General features: G+C 39.7%; 4 protein-coding genes and 1 pseudogene across 7 annotated transcripts in view; 1 reads left to right on the top strand and 4 right to left on the bottom strand.

Annotated features, from left to right (window-relative positions):
• Positions 1-6: 6 nt before the first annotated feature.
• On the bottom strand, positions 7-5,347 carry LOC104822820 (ABC transporter B family member 27). Its single transcript, XM_010554175.1, has 18 exons — positions 5,316-5,347; positions 4,997-5,080; positions 4,312-4,383; positions 4,194-4,229; positions 4,030-4,104; positions 3,735-3,859; positions 3,417-3,516; positions 3,094-3,265; positions 2,880-2,998; positions 2,681-2,791; positions 2,446-2,590; positions 2,197-2,329; positions 2,011-2,086; positions 1,774-1,839; positions 1,578-1,685; positions 1,385-1,492; positions 1,101-1,298; positions 7-318 (listed from the first exon to the last, which is right to left on the bottom strand). Exons 2-18 carry the CDS (start codon positions 5,078-5,080, stop codon positions 115-117), a joined length of 1,932 nt encoding a protein of 643 aa, XP_010552477.1. The 5' UTR covers positions 5,316-5,347; the 3' UTR covers positions 7-114.
• Positions 5,348-6,121: 774 nt separating this feature from the next.
• Positions 6,122-9,221, top strand: LOC104822812 (putative receptor-like protein kinase At5g39000). Its single transcript, XM_010554164.1, has one exon. It carries the CDS (start codon positions 6,137-6,139, stop codon positions 9,029-9,031), a length of 2,895 nt encoding a protein of 964 aa, XP_010552466.1. The 5' UTR covers positions 6,122-6,136; the 3' UTR covers positions 9,032-9,221.
• Positions 9,222-17,760: 8,539 nt separating this feature from the next.
• On the bottom strand, positions 17,761-18,093 carry LOC104825761 (protein RALF-like 27). The gene has a single exon (XM_010558131.1). It carries the CDS (start codon positions 18,091-18,093, stop codon positions 17,761-17,763), a length of 333 nt encoding a protein of 110 aa, XP_010556433.1.
• Positions 18,094-18,476: 383 nt separating this feature from the next.
• LOC104822805 lies at positions 18,477-21,106 on the bottom strand (annotated as a pseudogene).
• Positions 21,107-21,880: 774 nt separating this feature from the next.
• LOC104822786 (mediator of RNA polymerase II transcription subunit 15a-like) overlaps positions 21,881-26,030 on the bottom strand; it is a 7,253-nt gene continuing 3,103 nt past the window's right edge. The window contains exons 6-13 of one of the 4 annotated variants that reach the window (XM_010554134.1): positions 25,275-26,014; positions 24,953-25,014; positions 24,709-24,783; positions 23,489-24,556; positions 23,078-23,392; positions 22,778-22,975; positions 22,613-22,701; positions 21,881-22,427 (exon numbers count right to left, since the gene is read on the bottom strand). In XM_010554134.1, the coding sequence (XP_010552436.1) occupies positions 22,220-22,427; positions 22,613-22,701; positions 22,778-22,975; positions 23,078-23,392; positions 23,489-24,556; positions 24,709-24,783; positions 24,953-25,014; positions 25,275-26,014 (2,755 nt within the window). In that variant the 3' untranslated portion in view covers positions 21,881-22,219. The other 3 variants (XM_010554141.1, XM_010554136.1, XM_010554147.1) reach the window with 3 other exon arrangements.

Below are 26,030 nucleotides of genomic sequence, written 5' to 3'. Positions count from 1 at the left end.
AAAGAGTGAAAAAAACACAAACTGAGGTTCATGAAATTGCATTCGAAATTATTTTAATCAGTGATTATTAGAGCCTCTGAATAAAAAAAGAGAGGAACAAATGCTATGTTATGATTACAACAAGTCGGGTGAGCTCTGGAGCTGACGCTTGACGAGATGAGTGTAGATGCCGTTGAAGGAGAGAAGCTCGTCGTGGGTGCCTCTCTCGGCCATGAGGCCATCTGAGATGACGGCCACACAGTCTGCACTCTTCACCGTCGACAGCCTGTGCGCTATCACCAGCACCGTCCTGCCCCTCATCAGCGAATCCATTGCGTCCTGCATTTTCAACTGCTTACTATCTCTCTATAACCCTAATTCCGTGTACCCGTCTCACCCATGAATCGATTTCGGGTACCCGTCCATACGGGGTTCACGTTTCAGTCGGGGAGTACCCGTACCCATGAGTACTCTGAGATAGAGGAAGAGAGGGCGCTGGGGCAAGAGCCGAGAGGGCGAGGGAGTTGACGGTATCGCGGGTGAGGTAAGGCTTAGGATTTCCTCCATGACGTTTTTAGATTCAGAAGCTGATAACCGAGAAGCTTAGGGGCAACAAATAGGGATGGGAACGTCGGTTTTCGGTTCAATTTTATTCGGGTTTAACTTTTTAAGTTTTAGAAAATCTATATCCATTTGTTTCATGTTAGAAAAAAAAATCATTGACTTCAAATTTTATATTCAGTTCGGATTCGATCTTCTAGTTTTAAAAATATTATAACCATTCTGCTTTTATATTGAATTCGATTCGGTTACTATTATGTATTATTCGGTTCGGATTCAATTTTTCGTCGAAAGAAAAGGAGAGAGGAAGAGAGAGCGAGGGGGCAATAGCCGAGAGCCTCACCTCGCTGCTCGTTCCTCGGACCCGGTTCGTCTCTCTCCCCCCTTCACCTTCACCCGCCCTAACTCTCTCTTTCCTCATCCTCCTCAACCTCGCACTTGCTCTCGTCGACCAGGTATCCGACTCTTGAAGTCGAGATCGGGTAATCTGACCGGAACTTACTCCCAAAAACTTGAACAAAATAATAAATACCTCATCTTAAGTTCGATCTATACGTTACCTGAACAAGATACTCGCTTTCCGCGTCGAGAGCGCTGGTGGCTTCATCCAAGAGCAGAACTCTAGGGTTCGTAAGAAGCGCCCTGGCGATCGCTATCCTCTGCTTCTGCCCTCCCGAGAGCCGTAACCCTCGTTCTCCTACGACGGTCTTATACTTCTCCGGGAAAGTTTCTATGAATTCATGTGCATTTGCCATTTTCTGCCAAAAACATCCAGTTCATTTTTAGGCAGGCGTTTGAAGGAGAGATAATCCCGATAACCCGAGTGGCGAGATGTAGAGCTTACAGCTGCGTTTTCGATCTCGGAGAGAGTGGCTTTTCCTTCGAGCCCGTAAGCGATGTTCTCTTCCACCGAACAGTTGAAAAGAACCGGCTCTTGGCTCACTATGCTGATCTGAAACGAAGCAATCAGAGAGAATCAAGATTCCGCTGCTGCGGAGAGAGACGTGAAAGCTCGACGAAAGGGAAGAAAGATTTACCTTTTTGTGAAGATATTCGTGGGAAATGTCGATCAGAGATACTCCGTTCAGCAAAATCTTCCCTTTCATAGGATCGTAGAACCTCTCGATCAAGTTGGCTATCGTCGTCTGCAGATGGCAGGAAAAAAAGTATACTGCAAAAAACATTCTGATACATTTCGACGACAAGCTTTAACGTGTGAACGAGAAAACTAACTTTTCCACCACCGCTCGGTCCGACGAGTGCAACTTTAGAACCCGGTGTCAGCTTCAATGATATGCCCTGCAAAAAAATATTCACCGTTTTCAGCCTGGTTTAGGGTTTCAGACTAAGGTGATAATATCCATCATTCTAACAAAGGTTCAGCTCGAGGTTGAGGAATATAGGTATTATCGTGTCAGAATGGGATCTAGTAACGTCCGGTTTCCGAACGAGCACGAAGAATTGCGTTACCTTGAGAATCATATGGCTGGGACGAGAAGGATAAGCAAACCAGACATCATCTAGTTCCACATCTCCATCAGGATCACTGCAATGAGAATTCTTGGTCACATCACAAGGTTGTTTCAAGATGTAGAAAAAGGTTTTAGGGTTTCGGGTTTCGGATATAGTATGGCAAGAACACGAGAGGAACCTCACCCGACAGGGCATCTATTCCCGGAGCTCGGCATGCTAGAAGCTCGGTCCAAGAGCTGGAAAACCCTTCTGCTTGCTCCCGCAGCTTTCATCGCCGTTGTGTACAGACTCGACAACGAGGATATTGACGACCCAACTGCAGATAAAAACGATATCTTAGTTATATGGACGTTATCCGAGGTTCCATATCAGGAGCCAAGATCCCGACCCCGAGGAAAAAATGGAGCATATTTTACGGAAGAGAGAATTTACCGGTGAGGCTGTAAAGAATGAACGAAGTGAGGGAGCCGACAGTCATGGAGCCAGTTATCGTTAAGTACGCTCCATAACTAACCACGACGATGACGGATAACGTGAAAGCGGCATTCAGTCCTCCGAAGAACAGCCCGACCAATACCTATTCACCCGAGAAATATAAATCTAAAACGCAAAAAGAAGTTAAATCTTTTGAAGAAAATAACATACAGGTTTATGTCGCAAAACTCACAGCTTGTCTGAGTCCGAGCTTTAGAGTCTCATCGACCTTTTCCGAGTATTGTGATATCATGTAAGCTTCTTTGGCGAAAGATCTAACCGTCCGAACTGCTCCAAAAGACTCCTACATATCGATCCAAAACAAAGTTCGAAAGTTTTCCAAAAAAACTCGACTAGCAAATGATTTGACGATATGAACAGCGAAAGAAAACCTCAGCAATCGATGCAGCAACAGCTGCGGCTGCTTGAGTTTTGTGAGAAAGCTCACGGAGATAACGCCCGAATTGCTTCACAGCGATCGAAATTAACGGAACTACCACTAAAGCCAGCACTAAAACACAGATAAAAACACGATGTGTCAGTCTGTTCTATCGAAGGAGAGTGCAGATTTTACGGAAATCTCAAAGACGAAAACGTGATTCTTACATGTTAGTTTCCACGACGATGTAAACATGAAGCCGATCCCGATAAACGCGGTCGTTACATTCCGAAGGGCTTCAGAAAGATTCGTCGTGGCAGCATTCTTTATTATCTGGGTGTCTTCAGATAGTCTGCTTAAGAGTTCTCCAGTTTTGGTGACATCAAAGAATGCTATTTCCTGTGGCGAAAAAAATAAAACGGGGGAAAGATTTTTTTAGCTCGGGAGACGGAATTGAGAGTAACATAGAATGCATGGATGATTCAACAAGATCAAAGCAGCAGGAAACGAAATCATAACTACGAGTATTCGGAAAATTCTTTTAGCAAACCTGATGCATTAGATGTTCGAACAAATCCTTCCGTAATCTGGCAACGACCCTCTCACTGGCAGAAGAAAATAGCCATGCCCGAATAGCTGTGCAAATCGATCTAGAAAGAAGCGAAACAAACATGTTACAGAAGGAACAAAGCCATGCTCCGCAAAAGGTATATGAACAAACGAAATCGGGAAAAAAAAGCTGTTAATATAATGGTTAAAATGACGGGCTGGTTCACGAAAAAAGAACAAGATAGAGCTAAAGATCGAACAGAGGCCAAGTAAAATTCTCGTAGCAAGAAACATTTGAGGAGAAAAACGTAAACTGTACCCAATTACAACGATCAGCAGAATGACTATAACGGCGCTCTTAACAGCATTCAAGGCCTCTGTCTGTTCTTCGGGTTTCCTGATATCTCTGGATACTATGTCTATAATCATCCCACCAAATTTTGGCTGCAAAAATAGAACACTTTTGCGTCAGTTCTCAATATATATGAATGAAGATTTCCAGTACAATAAATATATTTTGGTCATTCCCTATACAATGATGACAGAGAGGGGGGAAAAGAATGGAAACTCAAGATTCAGAGATGAAACATGATCAGAAAGGGCGTTAAACATACGACGAGGAGATTAGTTGTAGAAGCTATCAGTAAAGCAACGGTACCGATCACTAGCTTCCCGGCATCAGGCTTTGCCTGCATGTAACCATTTGACCATCATCAGCATGGATTTGTATTGAACTCTAATGCCATTTATGACACAACTAAAAAAAACGTTCACTCACCAACGAAAAGACTCTGCCAAACCCGACATTTGCAGCCTGAAGACCAACCAGATGATCCAGTTTTTTCAAGACGAAAATTGTCAAAGAACGCGACGGAACATATAGGCAAAGCAAATACCTCGTTTCCACCGCCTTGCTCCAGATCATTAGGGCCATTGCCCAAGTGCTCGCCGTTGGCTTTTTCTTTGTCCTGAGCAAGGTGAAGAAATGTGAAAACCTCTTTTGCCTTGTTTCGCGTTCTATCTCAGAAGCAGGCTTAGTTTGTTTAATCCAACTCTATAGTCTGTACTACTAACACAGTATAAAAAAAAACATCAAGATGCCCAATTTACAGATTAAAACATGAAAGATTTTTCTGTGCATTAATGTCCATGAATCGTAAGAAATTTTCGAGCTTTTTAGCATAACATGAATTAGAAACTCTTAAGGTATCTGATAAATCAAAACCCTATTCAAAAGTACATTTCTTTTGCAGTCAAAACGATCTGAAACCAGCTCCTGGTTGAACAACTGGATCGTTCCTTGGACCCTAAATCGTAGTACTCATCCGAATTCATGCCTAACCTAAAATCTGTCACGCAAACTTTCGGATTGGTCTGAACTAGATACCCAGAAGGAAAAAAGGAGGAATCTTGAACAACTTTTAGAAAATTTCCAGAAATCGCGGGAGAAAACGACAACCTTTCGAGACTCAGATCGTGAAATCTTCAGGAATAAGGGAAAAAGGAACATGTTATCATCAATATAGTTGTCAGAAGCATCAGAATCGAAAACCCTAGAAAGGAAGGAAAAAACAAACAAACCTCGTTCTGCAACAGAGGAGCTCTGTAGTTTCCACTACCATGGGCCGTGCTTGACGCACCAGACAGCAGCTTCTTCTTACCCATCTGAACAAAAAAAAAAAAAAATTTTGCTGGGTTTCTACGTGTCTGTAAGAATCTAAGGTTGCAACATATAAAACAGCAGGACTTGTGATCTACAAAAAGCCACAATTTTTTTTATATGGCGGACAGACGTTAGCGCCCATTGACTTGCAAAAAAAAAGGGTTTTTTTGAAGAGTGTAATTAAAAAAATCAAATCAACAAGTGGTGGAGGAAGTTCTAATGGAGCTTTCGTATAACCTAATAGTTCGTCGTTCCTCACGCCGCTCTTCGGTGAGTCTGTAGAAGAAGACTCGTTCGACGGGGTGAAACCTTATCCATAAATATTAATCGCAATGCCATTAATAAAAAACGTTTATTTCGATTTTTTTTGTTGGAACTTGGATGATTCCTTTCAATGAATGAAGGCTGAGCTCTTGTTGTGTTCCAGTGTTCACTCACACGAACCCCAAAAGCCCACGTCGCCACATAATGAATGGACCCTCTCGAATAGTGATTTGTACTATGATTTGGGATTTGAGTGGAAATCATGATCCAATTAATTTACAAAACAATTCTTTTATCAGCCAAGAAAATTATATCTTAATCTTAGATTCCAATAAATATATGCAAGACCCCGTCGTTCAACATAAGAACCGTCCGGGTTAACGGCCGACAGAATCCGACGTCCTTGCAGCGGAGGGATCCCCGGAAGGCGGGAATCGCCGTCTAGACGATTAGCCGCCATGGGAGAGTGATGACGGATCACGAAATTTCTCTGGGCAATCGTGGGTTTTGAAAGGGGAGTCATGACTCATTCTAGAGGAGAAGAGATTCGAAAGTTGGAAGCTTTTTAGAGAAATCAGACTTTTTTTTTACGGTCCATGGATCGTATGGATTGGGCCAAACCCGAAATAAAAGTTTTGTTTGAGAAGACTGTAACATAAAACGAACAATTTTCTCCTTGAGTTGTTGTTTTGTTTTAAAGAGTGGGGTTTCCATGGATAACGAGCGAGCGGTCCATGGAAATTTATATATATATAATATATTATTGCATGTATTATGCCACCTTATATAAATGTATGTCGTCGTCGTCGTCGTCATCGACCCCACAGTCACACTCAGATGAAATTTCCACAAATTTTCCTTGCATGACCAGTGAACAAATCGTCCATGGCGGTCAACGGTTGTCCCGTGATTTACCAGATCCATGGTCTCTCGTATACAAACCCTCTTCTTATCTTCTTCCTCCCTTCGTCTCAACGATGATCTCTAAATCTCTCATCGTCGTCGTCCTCCTCATCGCTGCCGTATCCGGCGGAGATGCGGCGTCGTACAACGCGACCGATCTCCTCCTCGTCAACTGCGGAGCCACGGGCTCCAACATCGCCGACCAAAGCGGCCGAATCTGGTCCGCTGAGGACCGGAGACTTCTGTCGGCGAACTCCAACGGTTCGTCGTTCCCGGCGACGGCTTCCGTACAAGAGCCCTCGGTGGAGCAAGTTCCATACATGACGGCTCGGATTTTCCGATCCGATTTCAGGTACAGCTTTCCGGTTTCCCCCGGTTGGAAATTCGTCCGGTTATACTTCTACCCGACCCGGTACGGTTCCGATTTCGACGCCGTTAACTCCTACTTCGCCGTCACCGTCAACGGTTTCTCTCTCATGAGGAATTTCAGCGCGTCCCTGACGGCGGCAGGTTCCGTTACGCCGTCGAAATCCATAGTCAAGGAGTTCATCATTCCCGTTTTGAACGGCCAAACGCTGAATCTGACCTTCGCGCCGTCAGCAAACTCGTTAGCGTTCGTTAACGGAATCGAGATCGTCTCAATGCCTGATGGACTGTACACAAAGGGAGGGTTCGACGACGTCATCACAAACGTCGATAGCTCCGTCGCTTTCGAGATTGACAACACGACGGCGTTTGAGACCGTTTACCGCGTTAACGTCGGAGGAAAGGCGGTAACGGCGTTAGGAGACACGGGTATGTTCCGGCGGTGGGATTCCGACAACGATGGTTACTTCATCGGACCAAATTCTGGGCAGACACCGTACTTGCCCGATGTTCGGATCAATTACACGTCGAAAACGCCGGCTTACGTTGCGCCGGAGGAGGTGTACACTACATACCGTACGATGGGAAACGCCCAAAACCCTCTTCTCAACTTGAACTTCAACTTGACTTGGATTTTCACAGTCGATGTCGGATTTAACTACCTCGTCAGGCTTCATTTCTGCGAGACTATGCTGGAAGTCACGAAACGTGGACAACGTGTCTTCTCCATCTTCATCACGAATCGAAGTGTTGTGTTAGACGCCGACGTGATAAATTGGAGCGGTGGCTCCAAGATTCCGGTGTACCGAGATTTCGCTACGCTCATGGGGTCCAATGGAGGAGAGAAGAGGCGTGATCTACAGCTTGATTTACATCCGTTCATGGAGGTCAAGCCCGAATATGCTGACGCCATTCTTAACGGTGTAGAGATCCTCAAGCTGAGTAACACGGATGGTAATATTGCCGGACCTAACCCTGAACCCATTCCATCGCCGGAACCGGAACCTAGATCGCGGCCAGTGAAGAGGCGAGGAAATGGGCGGTCACATGTCTTGGTGATCATCTTAGCGGTGGTTGGTTGCGTTCTTGGACTGTCTATAATAATGGTTACCGCCATGTTGTTCACATGCCGGAGGCAGAGGAAGAGGAAGAACTACGGTGCAGATACCACGAGCAAGCCTAAAGACTCAATGGATCCGATTTCTTACACGACACTGTCCACGACCACGAAGTCGAGCTCTACTCTCCCCTCAGATCTTTGCCGTCGGTTTTCTATTTCGGAGATCAGATCCGCCACGGATGATTTCGACGAGAAGCTAATCATCGGAGTAGGCGGGTTTGGAAACGTATACAAAGGGAGAATCGATGGAGGATCCATCACCGTCGCGATCAAACGGCTGGGAACGTCCTCACACCAAGGCATCAGAGAGTTCGAAACAGAGCTCAACTTGCTCTCTAAACTCCGTCATGTCCACCTCGTATCTCTCATCGGATATTGCGACGACGAGAACGAGATGATTATTGTCTACGAGTACATGCCTCGTGGAACACTCAGATACCATCTCTACAAGAATGATATTCTCTACAAGAATGACAGGAACACGGAGTCTCCCATGCCATGGAAACAACGGTTGGAGATCTGCATCGGGGCAGCTCACGGGCTAAACTATCTCCATACAGGAGCAAAGCATTCGATCATACACCGAGATATCAAATCCACCAACATACTTCTCGACGACAATTATGTGGCCAAGGTTTCGGATTTCGGATTGTCCAAAGTTGGTCCGACCAGTGTGTCTCAAACTCACGTAACCACTGTCGTTAAGGGAAGTATGGGTTACTTGGATCCTGAGTATTATCGTCGTCAGGTATTGACGGACAAATCCGACGTCTACTCATTTGGTGTTGTCTTGTTCGAGGTCCTATGTGGTCGTCCTGCAAGAATGCCAGGCCTGGACGCAGATCAAATGGATGTAACCAGATGGGCTAAACTAAACCATTCGAGAGGAACCGTTGACCAGATCGTGGATCCGTATCTGACGGGAGATATAACTCGTGTTTCGCTGGATAAGTTCTGCGACATCGCGGTGAGGTGCGTCCACGACCGTGGGACGGAGCGGCCGACTATGAACGACGTCGTTTGGGCTTTACAGTTCGCGCTTCAACTCCACGAGACGGCGACGAAGAATGGTAACGAGGACGAGGTGGATACGATGGTGATGACGGAGCAAACCAATTACAGCATGTCACGTGGAGATATGGGTACGACTGATGAAGGAGATGACTTGTTTAGCCGGACGACTGGACACGTGTCGGAATCTACGGGCACGGACGAGACGAGTCTTCTGAGATACGAGGGGACTTCTGGTTCGAACTCGGGTGCGGTCTTTTCCGAGATCAAAGACCCCAAAGGACGGTAATATAATTATTAAAAAAACAAGCTCTTGTATTTGTATTATTATATATTATTATTATGGTAAGCGCCAAATATTTTGATGTTGTGAAATAAAAATGTTAGGGAATGATATGCATGTGCTTGTCGCCAATGTGAAATATTCACTCTTTTTTTAATGAAGAGCCATCCTATTTCATAGATGTATTTTACTTTCATTTTCAAGGTTTTGTTTATTTTAACCTTTTTTTTCCTATAATGAACCTGGAAAGTGAATTTATCAAGTCAAGAGTTCAATTATAGAGTTGTACATTTTATTCCGTATTTTCATATGAATAAACTACAGAATAAAAGGAAACGAAGTCAAGAATCTCAAGAAAAAAAAACCAGTTGAAGAAAATGCTACGGTGGATTTACTGAATTGGAACCACAACTGTTGTCTATCACAAATTAGAATTTTCATATGGCTGCAAACTCTATTATCTATATATATTATGACGTAATCAAAGAATATATTTTAAAATTAAATCAATTGAATTCGAACTGAAAAACAGACTAATTTTTTAGAAAATAATTCATCTCCGTAATTTGGACATAAATTAAGCCCAAAAAATTCCTAATTGAACGAAACATGACATAAAATTCGAATTGGTTTACATTTTACAAAAACCGAATTTTAAAAAATAAAGGAAATATACCACTTTGTTCGTCGCCAACACATCATAAGTAACACCACAGATTATAGGCACACCCATAAACAAATACCCTCAAAATAAATAAATAAAAAACACAAGCGATAAAGAAAAGACAAAATTCCAAATAAAATACATGAATTTGTTCAAATCTTATCAATAAATATCTACATTTTTTATTCCTAAATAATACATCAATTTGTAATTTTCTTCTAAATTCCTATACGAACGACGTTAACTGTGTAATATTGTTAGAATTCGCATAAAAATTTAGAAAAAAATTGTAAATTGATGTATTTTTTGAACAATTTTATGTATTTATTTAGAATTTTTTCTAAAGAAAATAAAGACATTAACGAGGCATTAAAAACCATAGTAATACACAAACACACACACACATATATATAGATACAAACATCGCAATGGGTCTACATAGGGTAACGTTTGCAGCGATTGTAGAGAGTGCAGTCGCCAGGTTCTCCATTAACGACACCGATTTTGTTGCCGTATACATCCTTCGAATCGAAGACAGGCTGTCCTTCAATGGCGTTGTAGTTTATATACTTTTTGGTGTCGTACCCGAGAAATCTCTGAATCAGCTCCTCGCCGGAGATGCATTCTCCGGCGGCGCAACTGAGATCGACGGTGGCGTTCCCGGCGAAAATTGTGGACGCTGCCGCAGAGAGGAGGAGGAAGACGAAGGAGAAGAGAAGTGATTTCATTATCTTGATCACTCTTTGTTTTTTGTTGGAGTTTGTAGAAAAATAAAATGCGGAAATAAAATAAGATAAATAGAAAAAAACGAAATTAGTTTTATTGCTACATATCTTCTTATTCTAATTACATTATAATGAAAATGAACTACATATTTATAGGAAAATTAAGAAATGGAGTAAAAAGGAAATATAGACACAATGAAAACAAATCAGATACACAATATTTGGTATAATGATATTGTATCCATTATTATTCTCCATCATATCTCTAATCTTATTTTACTCCAATCATATATTCATTTTCTCACTTTAACATTCCCCCTCAAGATTGACTTTGAAAGAATGAAAAAAGTCAATCTTGAATCGATAATGCTATAAACCGCTCAGACATTTTCATTGTCTAAAGAAAAATTCATAAACCAAATTTTGTTCTTTTAAAGAGCATTAATCATTTTCAAATCACTTCGCTTGACTTTAAAGTTCTAGCTTTAACTCTTTTTGTCATAGCATCTTGCTTGATCTTAGAGTTTTTAACTTTGAATTTTGTTTGTCATAGCACATCGTTTGAATTTGGATTTTTACTCTCCTTCAAACGATTTGGATATATGAACATCCAAAACGCTAAAGAAAGAAGAGATTAGAAAAAAAAAACATATAGTCCAGATCGCAACGCTGCTCTGATACCATGTAGAAAAATAAAATGCGGAAATAAAATAAGATAAATAGAAAGAAACGAAATTAGTTTTATTGTTACATCTCTTCTTCTTCTGGTTACATTATAATGAAAATGAACTACATATTTATAGGAAAATTAAGAAATTGAGTAAAAAGTAAATATAGACACAATAGAAACAAATCAGATACATAATATTTGGTATAATGATATTGTATCCATTATTATTCTCCATCATATCTCTAATCTTATTTTACTCCAATCATATATTCATTTTCCCACTTTAACAGAGTGGAGATGATGTATATGGCTATTGGTGAATGAATGGATGAGGAAGATATATATGCAACTTTTATCTTTGATTTTTCTTCACCACTAACCGTTAATATCATGGGCATGGACTATTTTAAACTAAAATTGGATTTTGGATATATATAGATATATATATATATATATAAGAACTTTATTTGATGTTTCATTTTTTATAATATTGTTTTTATCATTGCAATGCGATTGGAGTGGAAGAGTCAAATATGCAGTACACTACAAACATCCTTTTTGTCATTCGAGCATACACTCTCTTTGTTTTTCTCTCAATCATCAACTTGTTATTGGGTATTTTATTTAGATTCACATACAAATAAATTTCTACGATTTAACCCAGATCTCTTATAAACGTTATTTCTTCAATAAAATGTGTGGATTTTGTGATACTAGGTATTAACCCGCGCGCATCGCACGGACTTTTTTTTCTTGCTAATTTTATTTATCCATCACGATTCGTCATAAATTATTCGATTATTTGATAATAAAAAAAGTTGATTTAATTCCTCATGCGTGATGAATCTATCATTATCTCGTAAATCATCAGTAATAGAAGTTGGAATATCTAATAAAACGATATCTAATAGACCCAAATTTTAAATAACCTGCGCACATCACATCGCAATATAAAAATACATATAGATTTTAAATAATTATATTATTAGTTTTAAAATTTTAAATATATACTTTTTCGTTTTTGAATTGTATAAAGCATAGTTGTAAATCAGAATAAGTATTTTTTAACTCGTGGCGAGATAATAAATTGTGAACCACTTTCGTATTTGTATTTTCGTTGTGGTATATAACCAAAGATTAAAATGTGGAATATCGAATGAATATTTGAAGAAACTTTACAACTCGATAAATAACATGTTTAATTTGGTTGGTTTTAGAAATCAACAACTAACATGTTTAATTTAATAAATATTTTATAAGAAATATTGGTATAATACTAACTTATACGATCTCATCAATATTTAAATTTTGTAGATATCTATTTAATACATTTACTAAAAAATTTGTGATTATTTTATATTTGGATGATTTATGTATATCAAACTAATATTGTTTCAACAATCATATAAAATCGATAGTCTTTTAATTTAAATAAATTTGAGATGAGGTTCATTTAGTTGGATATTTTCATTTAGTTTAATCTGTATTTTATTAAATTTGTTTATTAGTATTTTTATCATCCCAATTCGTCCTAATTTTTTTTTTCATTTTACGATGTACACGTTGCTTTTTATGTGATAAATCTCTCGTAACCCACCCATAATAAGGGTTAAAGTGTCAAAGAAAGTGATATTAACTATAACTGAACTCTGATGATCCGACCATGTTGATATTTCACTTAGAGTATACAACTCAAAACCTGACCCAATAATCTATAAAAGATTTTCAAAACAAAAACCCAATCACAACCATATTGTCCCTACCTGATCAAATCGACAATTTACATTAATTTCTATCAAAATTTTAATAGTTGCTACGATTTTTCTCGAATCCATTTAAAAAATAATTAAAAAAATCTAAATACTAAAATCACTCACTGAAACTACTTTATACATCAGATTTGAAATATACTGAATATTATTTATTTTAATCAAAAAAATTTCAATTTTATATGATTGTTAAACCAATATTATTATGATAAAATAAACCTATCACAAAAAACTTTTGTAAATTTTGATAATAAAGGTACGGATCTTTATAACATTGTAAAATATTGGGCCATTGGATAAACACTTAAAAACGTTTTCTATTCTAAACTTGTGGTCAAAGTTATTCGTTGTAAAAGTTCATTTTTCCTCGCATAATATTTACTTTATTTGAGTTTGTATTTACTTTATTTGTAGTTAGTATCCTTCAAAATTATGTAAACGGTACCCAAAAAAAATATTCACGTAATAAATAATATTTTCTCGCCATAAATACCATATTCTACTTGTATACATACCATATGATGTAAAGTTCAATCTTTTTCTAAATATTTTTCTAATAAACAAAATCTAATAAAAAGAAATAAGATACCTTTACCAAAAAATAAATATGAGTTGAGATTCATTTAGTTTAACATTTTCATTTATTTTGACTTGTATTTTGTTAAATTTGCTTATTAGTATTTTTATTATCGCAATCCATCATAAACTTTTCATTCTCCAAAACAAAAACTTAGTAACAACTGTGTTATCTCTATCTGACCAAACTGATGTTCACATTTACTATTATCAAATTCTTAACAATTTCTAGGTTTTTTGTCTGATCGATTTTAGATTTAGTTCATGTGTTTCCGATGTAGTATTTGGATTTTAAATACAAAGTTGAATCCTTTGATGGAATTGGAACTTTGTTCCCACATAATGAAATGACTCTTTCACCCATACACTAATTAAAAATTTAATTGCCATAAATCTTGGAAAATGACTCTTACCAATATTTAATTCGAATTATGTCGATATGACTAAGATTTATGTCAGATTGGATCTAATCTTTAATGTCTAGTATCATAACTCTTGATAACTTATGCTAAAAATTAGGGGTGGACGTTTCGGAAATCGATTCGGGTGCGGAACGGGAATACATCGGTTGAGCTTTTTTGGTTTTACAAAAAATAGATACCAATCGATATTTATATTATGTTCGGTTCGATTCCGGTTTTCATAAAAAAGAGAGATTTTCTTTAAAAAAATTGGTTTTTTGGAATTTTTTGAAATTCGATTGTGTTTCAAAAAATAATACCGTTCAAAAATTTAGAACGGTTCGAATCGGAAAAAATACCATATTTTTTATTCAGTTCGGTTCGATTCTTTGGAATCAAACCGAAACGTCCGCCTTACTAAAAATATTTAGATTCCAATATTTATGAAGTTTTTTAGAGATTTATCTGATATTTTTTCTACAATCATACATGAAACCGGACTAAAGGTTTAATTTCTAGCATCACTGCTCTTGAAAAAGAACAATCAAGCATATTTAGTTTGAATTATGTGGAAATTATTAGAGATTTATATGGAATTCAACAAAGAAAAATTATAATTTTAAACATTATAACTCGTGAGAAATGATGGTGAAATCATTTGATTTGTGTTTTGGGATTATTGAAGATTTGTGTGGTCTTATAAAAAATTATAATATCCGACGCAATAATATATGAAAAATATATTTGTGTGTACACATTTATATTTTTGAAACAACAATTCCACCATACCGATATCTGCACATATACAGGCAAGGTGAAGTATAAAACAATCATAGGAAGTATTTTCTCTGACCAAAGTAAAACCAGAAAAATCTTTTAATCATATATACAAAAAACATATTAAACAAAAACATGGAAAATTTAAGAAAAAGTACTCTTGTGTACCATATGTATATACATGCATATATAGAGATAGAGATATAACGATGTTATATAGACGTTAAAAAAATGGAATTACATGCTAGAGGTAGAAAAACATATTAAATAAAGAAGTAAGATGTTTGGTAGGTTGGTTGATTTGTTTTGTTAGAAAAACCCAGTAAAAAACCTTCAAAGGAGATAGCAAGATTCAGTAACAATTTCAATTTCTATTTCAAAAGTTTCAAGTTTTTCCAGTCATTTTTTTTGGAAAACAAACAGTTTTACCTCCCAAAACCGTATGGGAGCATCATTCGCGACACAAACACATAAGAGCAAACATTTTCTCCCAAGCATCAATAATTTTTCTAGGAAAAATCAAACTTTTTGCTTGGTAACCGAATCCAAGAGAGAACAAAACACACACACGTGTGTATATATATATATAGAGAGAGAGAGCTTTCAACACCAAAGTGGTAGATTACAAAGCCGAACCAATTGTTGGAGAAAGAGAGTTATAAACATATATATATATATGGTCTTCATCGTTGTCAACTCATTTCTGAATTCCTTCTCAAGAAAGAGATTTTTGTTGTGCACATATGCACAACTCTCTCCAAATAAGATCATGGTCGTCCAATCCCATGCATCTTCACTTGGGTACTCGTCCAACAACAATGTTCAAACAAAGAGAAAGAGTGAGTTGGAGAAAGAGAGTTATAACCTTGAACCCATTCCATCGCCGGACCTAACCCTGAATATGCTGACGCCATTCTCCATCATATCTCTAATCTTATTTTACTTCAATCATATATTCATTTTCCCACTTTAACAGAGTGGAGATGATGTATATGGTTATTGGTGAATGAATGGATGAGGAAGATATATATGCAACTTTTATATCTTTGATTTTTCTTCACCACTAACTGTTAATATCATGGGCATGGACTATTTTAAACTAAAATTGGATTTTGGATATATATATATATATATACACACACAATAACTTTATTTGATGTTTCATTTTTTATAATATTGTTTTTATAATTGCAATGCGACTGGAGTGGAAGAGTCAAATATGCAGTACACTACAAACATCCTTTTTGTCATTTCTTGCAACATTCGAGCATACACTCTCTTTGTTTTTCGCTCAATCATCAACTTGTTATTCGGTATTTTATTTAGATTCACATACAAATAAATTTCTACGATTTAACCGAGATCTCTTATAAACGCCATTTCTTCAATAAAATGTGTGGATTTTGTGATATATTGAAGAAATATAAAATTACGAAAATTAAATAAGAAAAAAAAGACAAATATAAAAATGAACATAATTACCTATATCTTTTTTTCTTCTAATTACATTAAAATAAAACTAATTTATATATTTATAAAAAAAATTAACAATAAATTAAAAAAATATATAGATATAACGGAAACAAATGTGATACCCAATATTTAACACGATATTGTGTTCATTATTATTGAAAATAATATCTCAAAAACTGTATTTTTCTCTAATTATATATTCATTTTTTCTATTTTAAAACACACACATATATGTATGTATATATATATATATATATATAAATATATTAAGAAGATGCAACGCAAAATCCTCGTTTAATGAAAATGGTGTGATTATTTTGGTAGGTTCAAGCACCACGTTACTGATTAATTCTTACATCCCCAACCAACATCTAGGGATTTATTAACGTTATTTCGTACCGACATCTAGAGTTGACCCAACATCGCCAACCAACGCCCAGAATCAATAATTGTTCATTTCATACCTCGGATTTATTATCATATAATAATTATTAATAATTATTATTGTTATTATATGAAGTACAACATCCAGGAATTATATGTAAAGTTAATATGGTTGATCTAAAGACGTTGGGGTAATTTTGATAAATTATCAAGCACCCTGTGATTTGTGCGCCATTATGGTACAAAATTAAAATAAAATAATTATATTATATTTTGTCAAAAAAATAATAATTATATTATTATTTCCCATATTCAGTTTTCAATTTCTCTGTCCCATTAACGAAATGATTGTTTCCACACTGTTGCTCCGAAAGTTGTGTTTTAATTCAATGATGGTATAAATAGTTATACATGCAAAGTTAAATTTTAAAATTAAGAGAAATAAAAGAAACAGATTATAAACAAACTTTTATAGGGGAAAATATAAGAATTGTTTTAACAAAAAAAAAATATAAGAATATATATATATAATATACTCGATAGTCGTTCACGTCCAATTCTTTGATGTATTTTAACACGTTCATTCGTACATGCAGAACGTGTAAGTAAGGTCGAGAGACAAAGACTCGAAGTCAAGTTTATTGGTTCGAATGTCATTCTCATCCCTCGCAAGTTGAAACTATCAAACAATACACTTGTTTAATTGTTCATATATATATACACACACACCCTTGCGGCAATCTATTATTCTATATCTAATATTTCTTATATATATATATATATATATATATATATATAGAATCCGTTGTTTATAGATTAATAATAATCCAAAATATTCTGAAATTAATTCTAATCTTAAATATTTCCTGCGGAAATTTTGTACGTAGCCTTAAATCGAATATGTATTCATTCATATGACTTTCGCAACTTTCTATAATATAATTTATGATTAATTCGAAAAAAAAAGTGTTGCGATTTATTTTCGATAATGTAGTTTTAGAAAGGAAAAAAAACATGCATTTAAGTGAACCACTATATTAAATTTATAACTACAATTTGCACTATTCTTTAATATCATATATAAATAATTAATTTTGGGACCACAATACATGGCAGAAAAATCTCATATAACGACACACAGTAAAAGAACATAGCATTAGATAAATACAAATCGACAAGAAACACAATTCATACATTTATTACATCATCATCCCACATTTGTTGCATTCATTGACATTACACCCACACATTATTGTTTTGATCAATTTAGACCTCGAAACAAAAAAAAAATGGAAATTAACGTTTGCATCGGTTGTAGTAAGTACAAGGTGGGCTTGGTCGATTAACGCTGCTAATGCAATTACCATACACGTTGGCATTACAAACCGGTTGCCTCTGGAGAGTTGTGTAGCTTATCTTGTTCTGCTGTTGCAGAATCCGCCTCACCACCGCCGCCGCCGAGGAGGCGGCTCCGTCGTACTCTTCCCCCTCCGCCGCCGCATCTAAGCATTCTCCGGTGGTTTCTCCGGCAACACAGCCCAGACTCTTCCATTCTCCGGTAATGTTCCCGGCGGATGCCGACGTCAGCAGTAGGAGGAAGAGGAAGAACGAGATCGGCGGTGATTTCATCGTAGCAAATGTTGATTAGGAATTATGAGATGGTCTAAGCCTTTATAGCGAATATATAAATATATATATATATATATATGTGTGTGTGTATTTAATTAATAATTTAGTTCATCCATTGATTGATTAACTGTTTTCTTTATTTGGTTGGTGCAACAGATAAGCCATTATAAACATTTTTAAATTGCAACGGACTGTTGACTTTGTGTGTGTGTGTGTGTGTGTATAGGGCCGAGAATTTAAATGAGAGTATATAGGGGTGTCCGGGAGGCGGCTAACCGGTCCGAGCCCATCCGAAACAGAACAATTAGTGGGTCTTCATTTGGTTGGACTTTTGAGATTAGTCTGGATTTTAATGTATTAAAATTCAAGTAATTACTGGCGAATTAATAATTAAACTCTCAATGAGTAAACTGCAAGTATAATGGCGAATTAATTAATAAGGTGCATGTAAATTTGACGGCCACTTGTGCTTTATGTATGAACGATCGATCTAATTGTCCGGATAAACAAGTCATCTCCTTCATCAGTTGTACCCATCTCTCCACGTGGCACGTCATAATCGGTTTCCTCCGTCTTCACCGTCGTATCCCCCTCGTCCACGTTACCACTCTTCCTCGTCGTCTCGTGGAGCTGAAGCGCGAACTGTAACGCCCGACGTCGTTCATCATCGGCCGCTCTGTCCCACGGTCGTGGACGCAACTCACTGCGATGTCGCAGAATTTTTCCAATGAAACCCGAGTTATATCTCCCGTCAGATACGGATCCACGACTTGGTCAACGGTTCCTCTCGAATGGTTTAGTTTAACCCATTTGGTTAAATCCGTTTGATCCGCGTCCACACCTGGCATTCTTACAGGACGACCACATAGGACCTCGAACAAAACGACACCGAATGAGTAGATGTCGGATTTGTCCGTCAATACTTGACGACGGTAATACTCAGGGTCCAAGTAACCGACACTTCCCTTAACGTCTGTGGTTACGTGAGTTTTGGATGCACTGGCCGGACCAACTTTGGATAACCCAAAATCCGAAACTTTGGCTACGTAATTGTCGTCGAGAAGTATGTTGGTGGATTTGATATCTCGGTGTATGATCGGATGCAATTTGCTCCTGTATGGAGATAGTTTAGCCCGTGAGCTGCCCCAATGCAGATCTCCAACCGCTGTCTCCATGGCAATGAAGGTTCGGCGTTCTTATCATTCTTGTAGAGATGGTATCTGAGTGTTCCACGAGGCATGTACTCGTAGACAATAATCATCTCGTTTTCGTCATCGCAATATCCGATGAGAGATACAAGATGGACATGACGGAGTTTAGAGAGCAGATTGATCTCCGTCTCGAACTCTTTGATGCCTTGCTGGGAGGACGTTCCCAAGCGTTTGATCGCGACGGTGATGGATCCACCATCGATTCTCCCTTTGTATACGTTTCCAAACCCGCCTACTCCGATGATTAGCTTCTCGTCGAAATCATCAGTGGCAGATCGGATTTCGAAAATAGAAAATCGACGACAAAGATGCAAGGGGAGAGTCGAGGTCGGTTTGGTGGTTAAGGTATGTGTAGTGTAGTTCCTCCTTCTCCGGCATGTGAACAACACAACGGTGATCGTTGTTATAGACAGTCCAACTGCGCAACCAACCACCGTGAGGACGATCACCAAGACATGTGACCGCCCATTTCCTCGCCTCCTCACCGGCCGTGATCCAGGTTTTGGTTCTGACGATGGAGTCGGTTCAGGGTTAGGTCCGGCGAGATTACCATCCGTGTTACTCAGTTTGAGTATCTCTACACCGTTTAGAATTGCGTCAGCATATTCGGGCTTGGGCCTGACGTCCATGAACGGATGCAAATCAAGCCATAGATCACGCCTCTTCTCTCCTCCATTGGACCCCATGAACGTAGCGAAATCTCGGTACACTGGAATCTTGGAGCCACCGCTCCAATATATCACGTCGGCGTCAGGCACAACACTTCGATTCGCGATGAAGATGGAGAAGACACGTTGCCCAGGTTTCGTGACTTCCAGCATAGTCTCGCAGAAGTGAAGCCTGACGAGGTAGTTAAATCCGACATCGTAACGTATACCTCCTCCGGCGTTTCCCATCGTGCGATACGTAACGTATACCTCCTCCGGCGCAACGTACTCCGGCGTTTTCGACGTGTAATTGATCCGAGCATCGGGCAAGTACGGTGTCTGCCCAGAGTTTGATCCGAGGAGGTAACCATCGTTGTCGGAATCCCACCGTCGGAACATTCCTGTGTCTCCTAACGCCGCTACCGCCGTTCCTCCGACGTTAACGCGGTGAACGGTCTCAAACGCCGTCGAGTTGTCAATCTCGAAGGTGACGATGGGTCTATCGACGTTTGCGATGACGTCGTCGAACCCTCCCTTTGTGTACAGTCCGTCAGGCGCTGAGACGATCTCGATTCCGTTAACAAAAGCTAACGAGTTTGCTGACGGCGTGAAGGTGATATTCAGCGTTTGCCCGCTCAAAACGGGAATGATGAACTCCTTGACTATGAATTTCGACGGCGTAAGGGAACCCGCCGCCGTCAGAGAAGCGCTGAAATTCTTCAAGAGAGAGAAACCGTTGACGGTGACGGCGAAGTAGGAGTTAATGGCATCGAAATCGGAGCCGTACTGGGTCGGGTAGAAGTATAACCGGACGAACTTCCAACCGGGGGAAACCGGGAAGCTGTACCTGAACTCGGACTGGAAAATCCGAGCCGTCATGTACGGAACTTGCTCCACCGAGGGCTTTTGTTCTGAAGCCTTTGCCGAGAATGAAGATTCGTCAGAGTTCGCCGACAGAAGCCTCCGGTCCTCAGCGGACCAGATTCGGCCGCTTTGGTCGGAGGTCTTGGAGCCGGTGGTTCCGCAGTCGACGAGGATGAGATCCGTGGCGTTGTACGACGCCGCATCTCCGCCGGATATGGCGGCGATGAGGAGGAGGAGGACGCCGAGAGATTTAGAGGTCATCGGAGAAAATGATTGAGACGAACGAAGAAGATAGGGAGAGGAGGGGGTTATATATGAGAGAGGCCATATTGATGATGATGATGATGTTCACTGGGCATGCATGGAAAATTTGTGGAAATTTCATATGAGTGCGACTGTGGGGATGAAGACGACGACCATTTTCAGGACCTTTCGCCCGTTGTCCATGCAACCCCACACGTTAAACCAACACGGAAGCTCAAGGAGAAATTAATGTAACGTAAGTTTCCATGGAAAGATCTTCCATTCACACGAATATGGATGTCAGTTTCCGTCTTGGTCTTAGTTTAAAAATATTCATAAATTTTCAGAGAAACTTTTGGTTTTAGTTTGATTTTTCGGAATTAATTCACGACCTGGACTTACAAATTAGTACAGTTTCGAATTTTGATTTGCTTTGGGTTTAAAAAGCAACGTGTCCCTCTGCGTATTCAGCCTTAATCATATGTATCTTTGGTTATTTCATATTTTAACCACAAAATTTAACTATATTAAGAAGTTAGAAACAAATAGTAAAATAAAGTATTTTATAACAGCTACAATTACAAAATTCAAATGCAAATTACTGTTGATTTGGTCATATATTTCTGTGAATATATACCAATATGCATATACCATCTTCTAAATACAAAATCCGTATGGACAGAGAGATATCGTACACCGAAAACACTGGTGCAAGCGCAGGGCGGTGTAAAAATTTCACTACCAAATTTTCTTTGGGAAATTATATACTTTCACAAAAATGTTATGCATCATCCATCACCCCCCGAGAACCCAAAAAAAAAATGAAACCCCTAACTTGGGGTACAAGCAACTTACTTCCAAACAGTAAAGAGTCAAGAGGCCCCTAAAAAAAGTTGATGAAACAAAACATGAAACCCCTAACTTTGGGTACAAGCAACTAAGTTGCCAAACAAACAGCAAAGACAAGAAACACCTAAAACAGAGCCGATTGGAGAGTACAACCGTTAACCAACTTGTGAGGGGATGTGTCCGGAACATACATCAAGAAGAGCTTAAACAAACCCTAACTTGAGGTGCAAGTAACCGGCTTTCCAAAAAAGAACCCCCTTAAAACAAGCCGATCAGAGAGCATCAACCAACTTTGGTCCGAATCAGAAAAAATCACGAAGAGATTAAGCAGCTCTTCCATGGACCAGACTTGGAGCTGAAGCTACCACCTCCCTGTCCCTCTGCGAACTCAGCCACGGCTGCTCGAGCACAAGCGTTCCATATTCCTGCTATGTCTTTAAGAGACATCGGTTCTGCAACTGTCCTCAAAGACAGGATGAATCTCGACTTGGTTTTCACAGTTAAATCCCCGTAGCCATTACTGTAAAACCCAGCAAGAGGAAAAACAGATGGGTGTTAAAGATTATTACATTTCTTCCATCTCCTCTAACATGTTAGCTCTTCACTTTACATGGCTGCAATGTAATGAAATCGTTGCATCACCGCCCATCGGAAGCAAATAACATACTATAGGAAAATGACCAGAAGACCAAATAGGATTAGTACCTGGCTTCAGTTGGGAACTTGTCCAGAAGAATAGGGGAACTATCCGGGTAATTTCCGGGAATTAGCAAACGCAATGGCTGAATCTGCAACTGTCAACAAGAAATGGGCATATGAGTATTGGATGAAGAAATGAAGAAAACTAAACTTAAAATTCGAAAGACGCACGCTTCGTCTTGAAGCGTAAAGAGCTTTGAAGGCTGGACTGAGAGCCACGGGAACGTAAGAACACGTGACCACGGTTCCTTCACCTCGTTCTATGGAAGTTTCTCGACTTAAATTATCATCTCCATCGCATATATGTACCACTGTATCTATAAATCTTTGGTTTATCTCTTTTATTTCTCGCAGGAGGGCACTGTCAGGCTGCAAGATTGAAAATGGAATCTCTTCAGAAACTACACTATGACTCTGAACATCTCGTCTGTAGTTTGATCAGTAAAAGAAACCCTAGGAAGCCAAAAATACCTCAATCTTCTGTCTTTTTGTGAAAGACGATGCTGTGTCAGATTCTAGAATAAGCCGGCCATCACAATCGTTGCTCCCATCGCAAATTGATGATGCAATATCCGAAGGCAGAGGGCTCAGGGATCGCTTCATTCCTTCACGTTTCGTAAAATTTCTCACTTGCAAACGGGACTTTGTCATGGCAGCCAAATCCGCACCCACAGCAGCTCTAGATCCATCATACTGGGCCGATGACGAAATCCTATCCATCAGCCTGATAACCGAGCCCATCTCACCGACAGATTCAGCCAAGGATTTGGGTGATGATGAGCGAAACTGGAAAGCACGAGACAAAAAAACTCGAATCAGCATACCAAGAAAATACAGTCCTGTGGAAGATCGAGAAAGCGAGGTTTGCGAGTTTTCACTAACCGCTTTGATCAGACGATCAATAGGACGCTCCACCACACTTGGCTCGAGCAGAGGCGGGGATGGTTTAACCACAGCAAAACGAGAAGAGGACTGAACTGTTGTAGCTTGCCCACCAGTTCTTTGTGGCTCCTTCACATTTGAATCATGTGGAATTGGAGCCTCGATAGATAAGTGCTTTTCAGGATCCCCAGGCATTGGAGACGGAGCCAAGCGAGTTAGAGTTATAGGAGATGGAACTACAAAAGGCGAGCCAACAGACTGAGGCGGTGTTCCAGTTTTAGAGGCTGTTTCCGGAAGATTCCGATGGTCCAACAGAGGAGATGAGTGCAGCAGCAATTGGGTCCCAACTGGTTTAGACTGGTGAAGAGAAGAGAGTTGGCGTTTCTGAAGTAAACCCGCTTGAATATTATTCATCCCCCGCCTCATCCTCGGATCCTCCGTGCCGTTTGCTTGATGTGGAGATGGCATTTGAAGCTGCTGCTGCTGCTGCTGGATGATCCGCTGCCTCTGCATCGCCTGTTGCTGAATCAGCTGTTTTTGCTGTTGGTTCTGTACAATGTGTTTCTGCTGCTGCTGAAGCTGCTCAAGCACACTGGATCGGGACTGAACCATCGTGCTAAGATTCGAGTGTAACAGCCGGGAAGTACCTGGAAGATTCTGCTGGAATGAAGCCAATGCAACATTCTGTGGCGAGCCCGTCATGTTGTCCCGTCCTGATTCGACATCAATCCCCACCGGCGGGAAATTTAACGTGCTTGGGTTTGATGGCGAATGCCCCGGCAGTGGAGACATGGATTTTGTTGCTGCTTCATGTATGGGATGCATCTGAGAATCGAGAAGCTGCCCCGGCTGCTGCTGCTGCAGCTGCAGCATTGGGTTCCTAGGCCTCGGATTCTTGATTAAATTCACAATCTGCTTCTCGCAATAACTGAACCTATCCCTGTGCATCTCCGATACACCGCTCCTTGGGACGGTTATAAACTCTATCACTCGCTCCAACATCGTCTTGAAGATCCTCACTTTCTCGGTCTGGGAATCTGGAATTTGCTGTTGCGGAAGAGAACCAATCTGAAAAAGAAAAGCCGGAAGAAGAATCATGCAGACGTTTTTGCATCTTCACATACACTTGACGAATAACCCAAGCCTCTGAGATCGAGAGTTAACACGAGATAACGAACGGTGGACTAATGTCGTAACGGGACTAGTGATAATAACTTTACCTGCTGCAATTTAATGGCAAACTTTTGGAGCATCACAGTAAGATCAGGCAAGTACGTTTCCTTCAAGGCATTTATCTACAAAAAACAAAGGCCGGCAATGAAAAATTCCCATCCAACGAAAGAATCTTGAAAGAACGTCACTGGGAATTAGATCGATGCGCTTAGTTTGATTTGGCATTATAACTAATGCTTTCATGCAACAAGTTTCTTGTTCTTCACGTAAACTCTGACGTAAAGAGATTACCTTCTGATAGAGCTCCTCCCGCCAATCATCTCCACTCGCGTTTCCGGTGTTGCCTGCAGAATCTTCAGATGGCAAAAAATGAATTCCATACTCAAAAAACATTATTTTAAGTAAAAAAATCATACAAAAAGGGAAAGTTCATGCACCATAGAATGACAAAAACATGAGAAATATCATGTATCAGACACATGAAAACTTGCATGGAAAAGAATCACATGCATATGATGCACGACATGAATTCAACAAATATGCATGGATACGTGAGTATGCGACGCGGAACAAGGAAAACCGATAAACTAACTCGGTAAGAAAAGAAACGTACCCGATAAATTGCCGGGAGCCTTTTGCAACTGACATATCTGCTTCTGTTTCTCCGCCACGTTCTGACCTGCTCCTCGAAACCCTTGTTGCATATTATGCGGTACCAAATTCGTATGTTGCATCGCCATCTGCTGATACGGTACCTGTGATTGTCCCGACTCTGGTCCGAGCAGCCCCGAGATCTTTTGCTGTTGTTGTGGGGACAAGGCTGAAGCATTACTTTGATGTCCGAGAAGTTGCTGGAGAATATTTTGCCGTGCCACCGCTTGCTTCTGCTGCTGCAGAATAGCGATATTGTTCTGTTGGGTTATCTGTTGGGAAGATAACGTATATTCTTGCCCTGTTAAATTACTACACTGTGTTTCCAGACCAATCATCCGTTGGTTCGTGAATTGTTCTTCCTCTTGTTGTTTCTGTTCGTAGGAAGGAACCGTCTTCTGCTGAGGAATGGGCATAGACATCGGCTTTTGACGAATGGACTGGTCCTGTTGTGCCTGATGCTGCTGCCTAAGCACTGACCGAGGGTCTTGCTGGATTGAAGATTGTTGAACCGACGAGAGACGAGATGGAGCGGCAGATTGCACGAAAGGCCGCTGCTGCAACATAACAGACGATGTCTGCTGAATAGGTTGTCCCGAGCTTTGGTTATGTTGCTGCTGCTGTTGCTGTTGTTGTTGCATATGCGAAGGGCGTAAATTTCCATGCCGATGCTGCATCTGCTGCTGGTACATATAGTTGGTACTCTTCGGCGGGCGCG

This window comes from Tarenaya hassleriana, unplaced genomic scaffold (assembly GCF_000463585.1).
Source record: "Tarenaya hassleriana unplaced genomic scaffold, ASM46358v1 Cleome1, whole genome shotgun sequence".
Taxonomy (NCBI): domain Eukaryota; kingdom Viridiplantae; phylum Streptophyta; class Magnoliopsida; order Brassicales; family Cleomaceae; genus Tarenaya; species Tarenaya hassleriana.
Note: the sequence above shows the minus strand (reverse complement) of the source record. Positions and strands in the feature narration are given on the sequence as shown.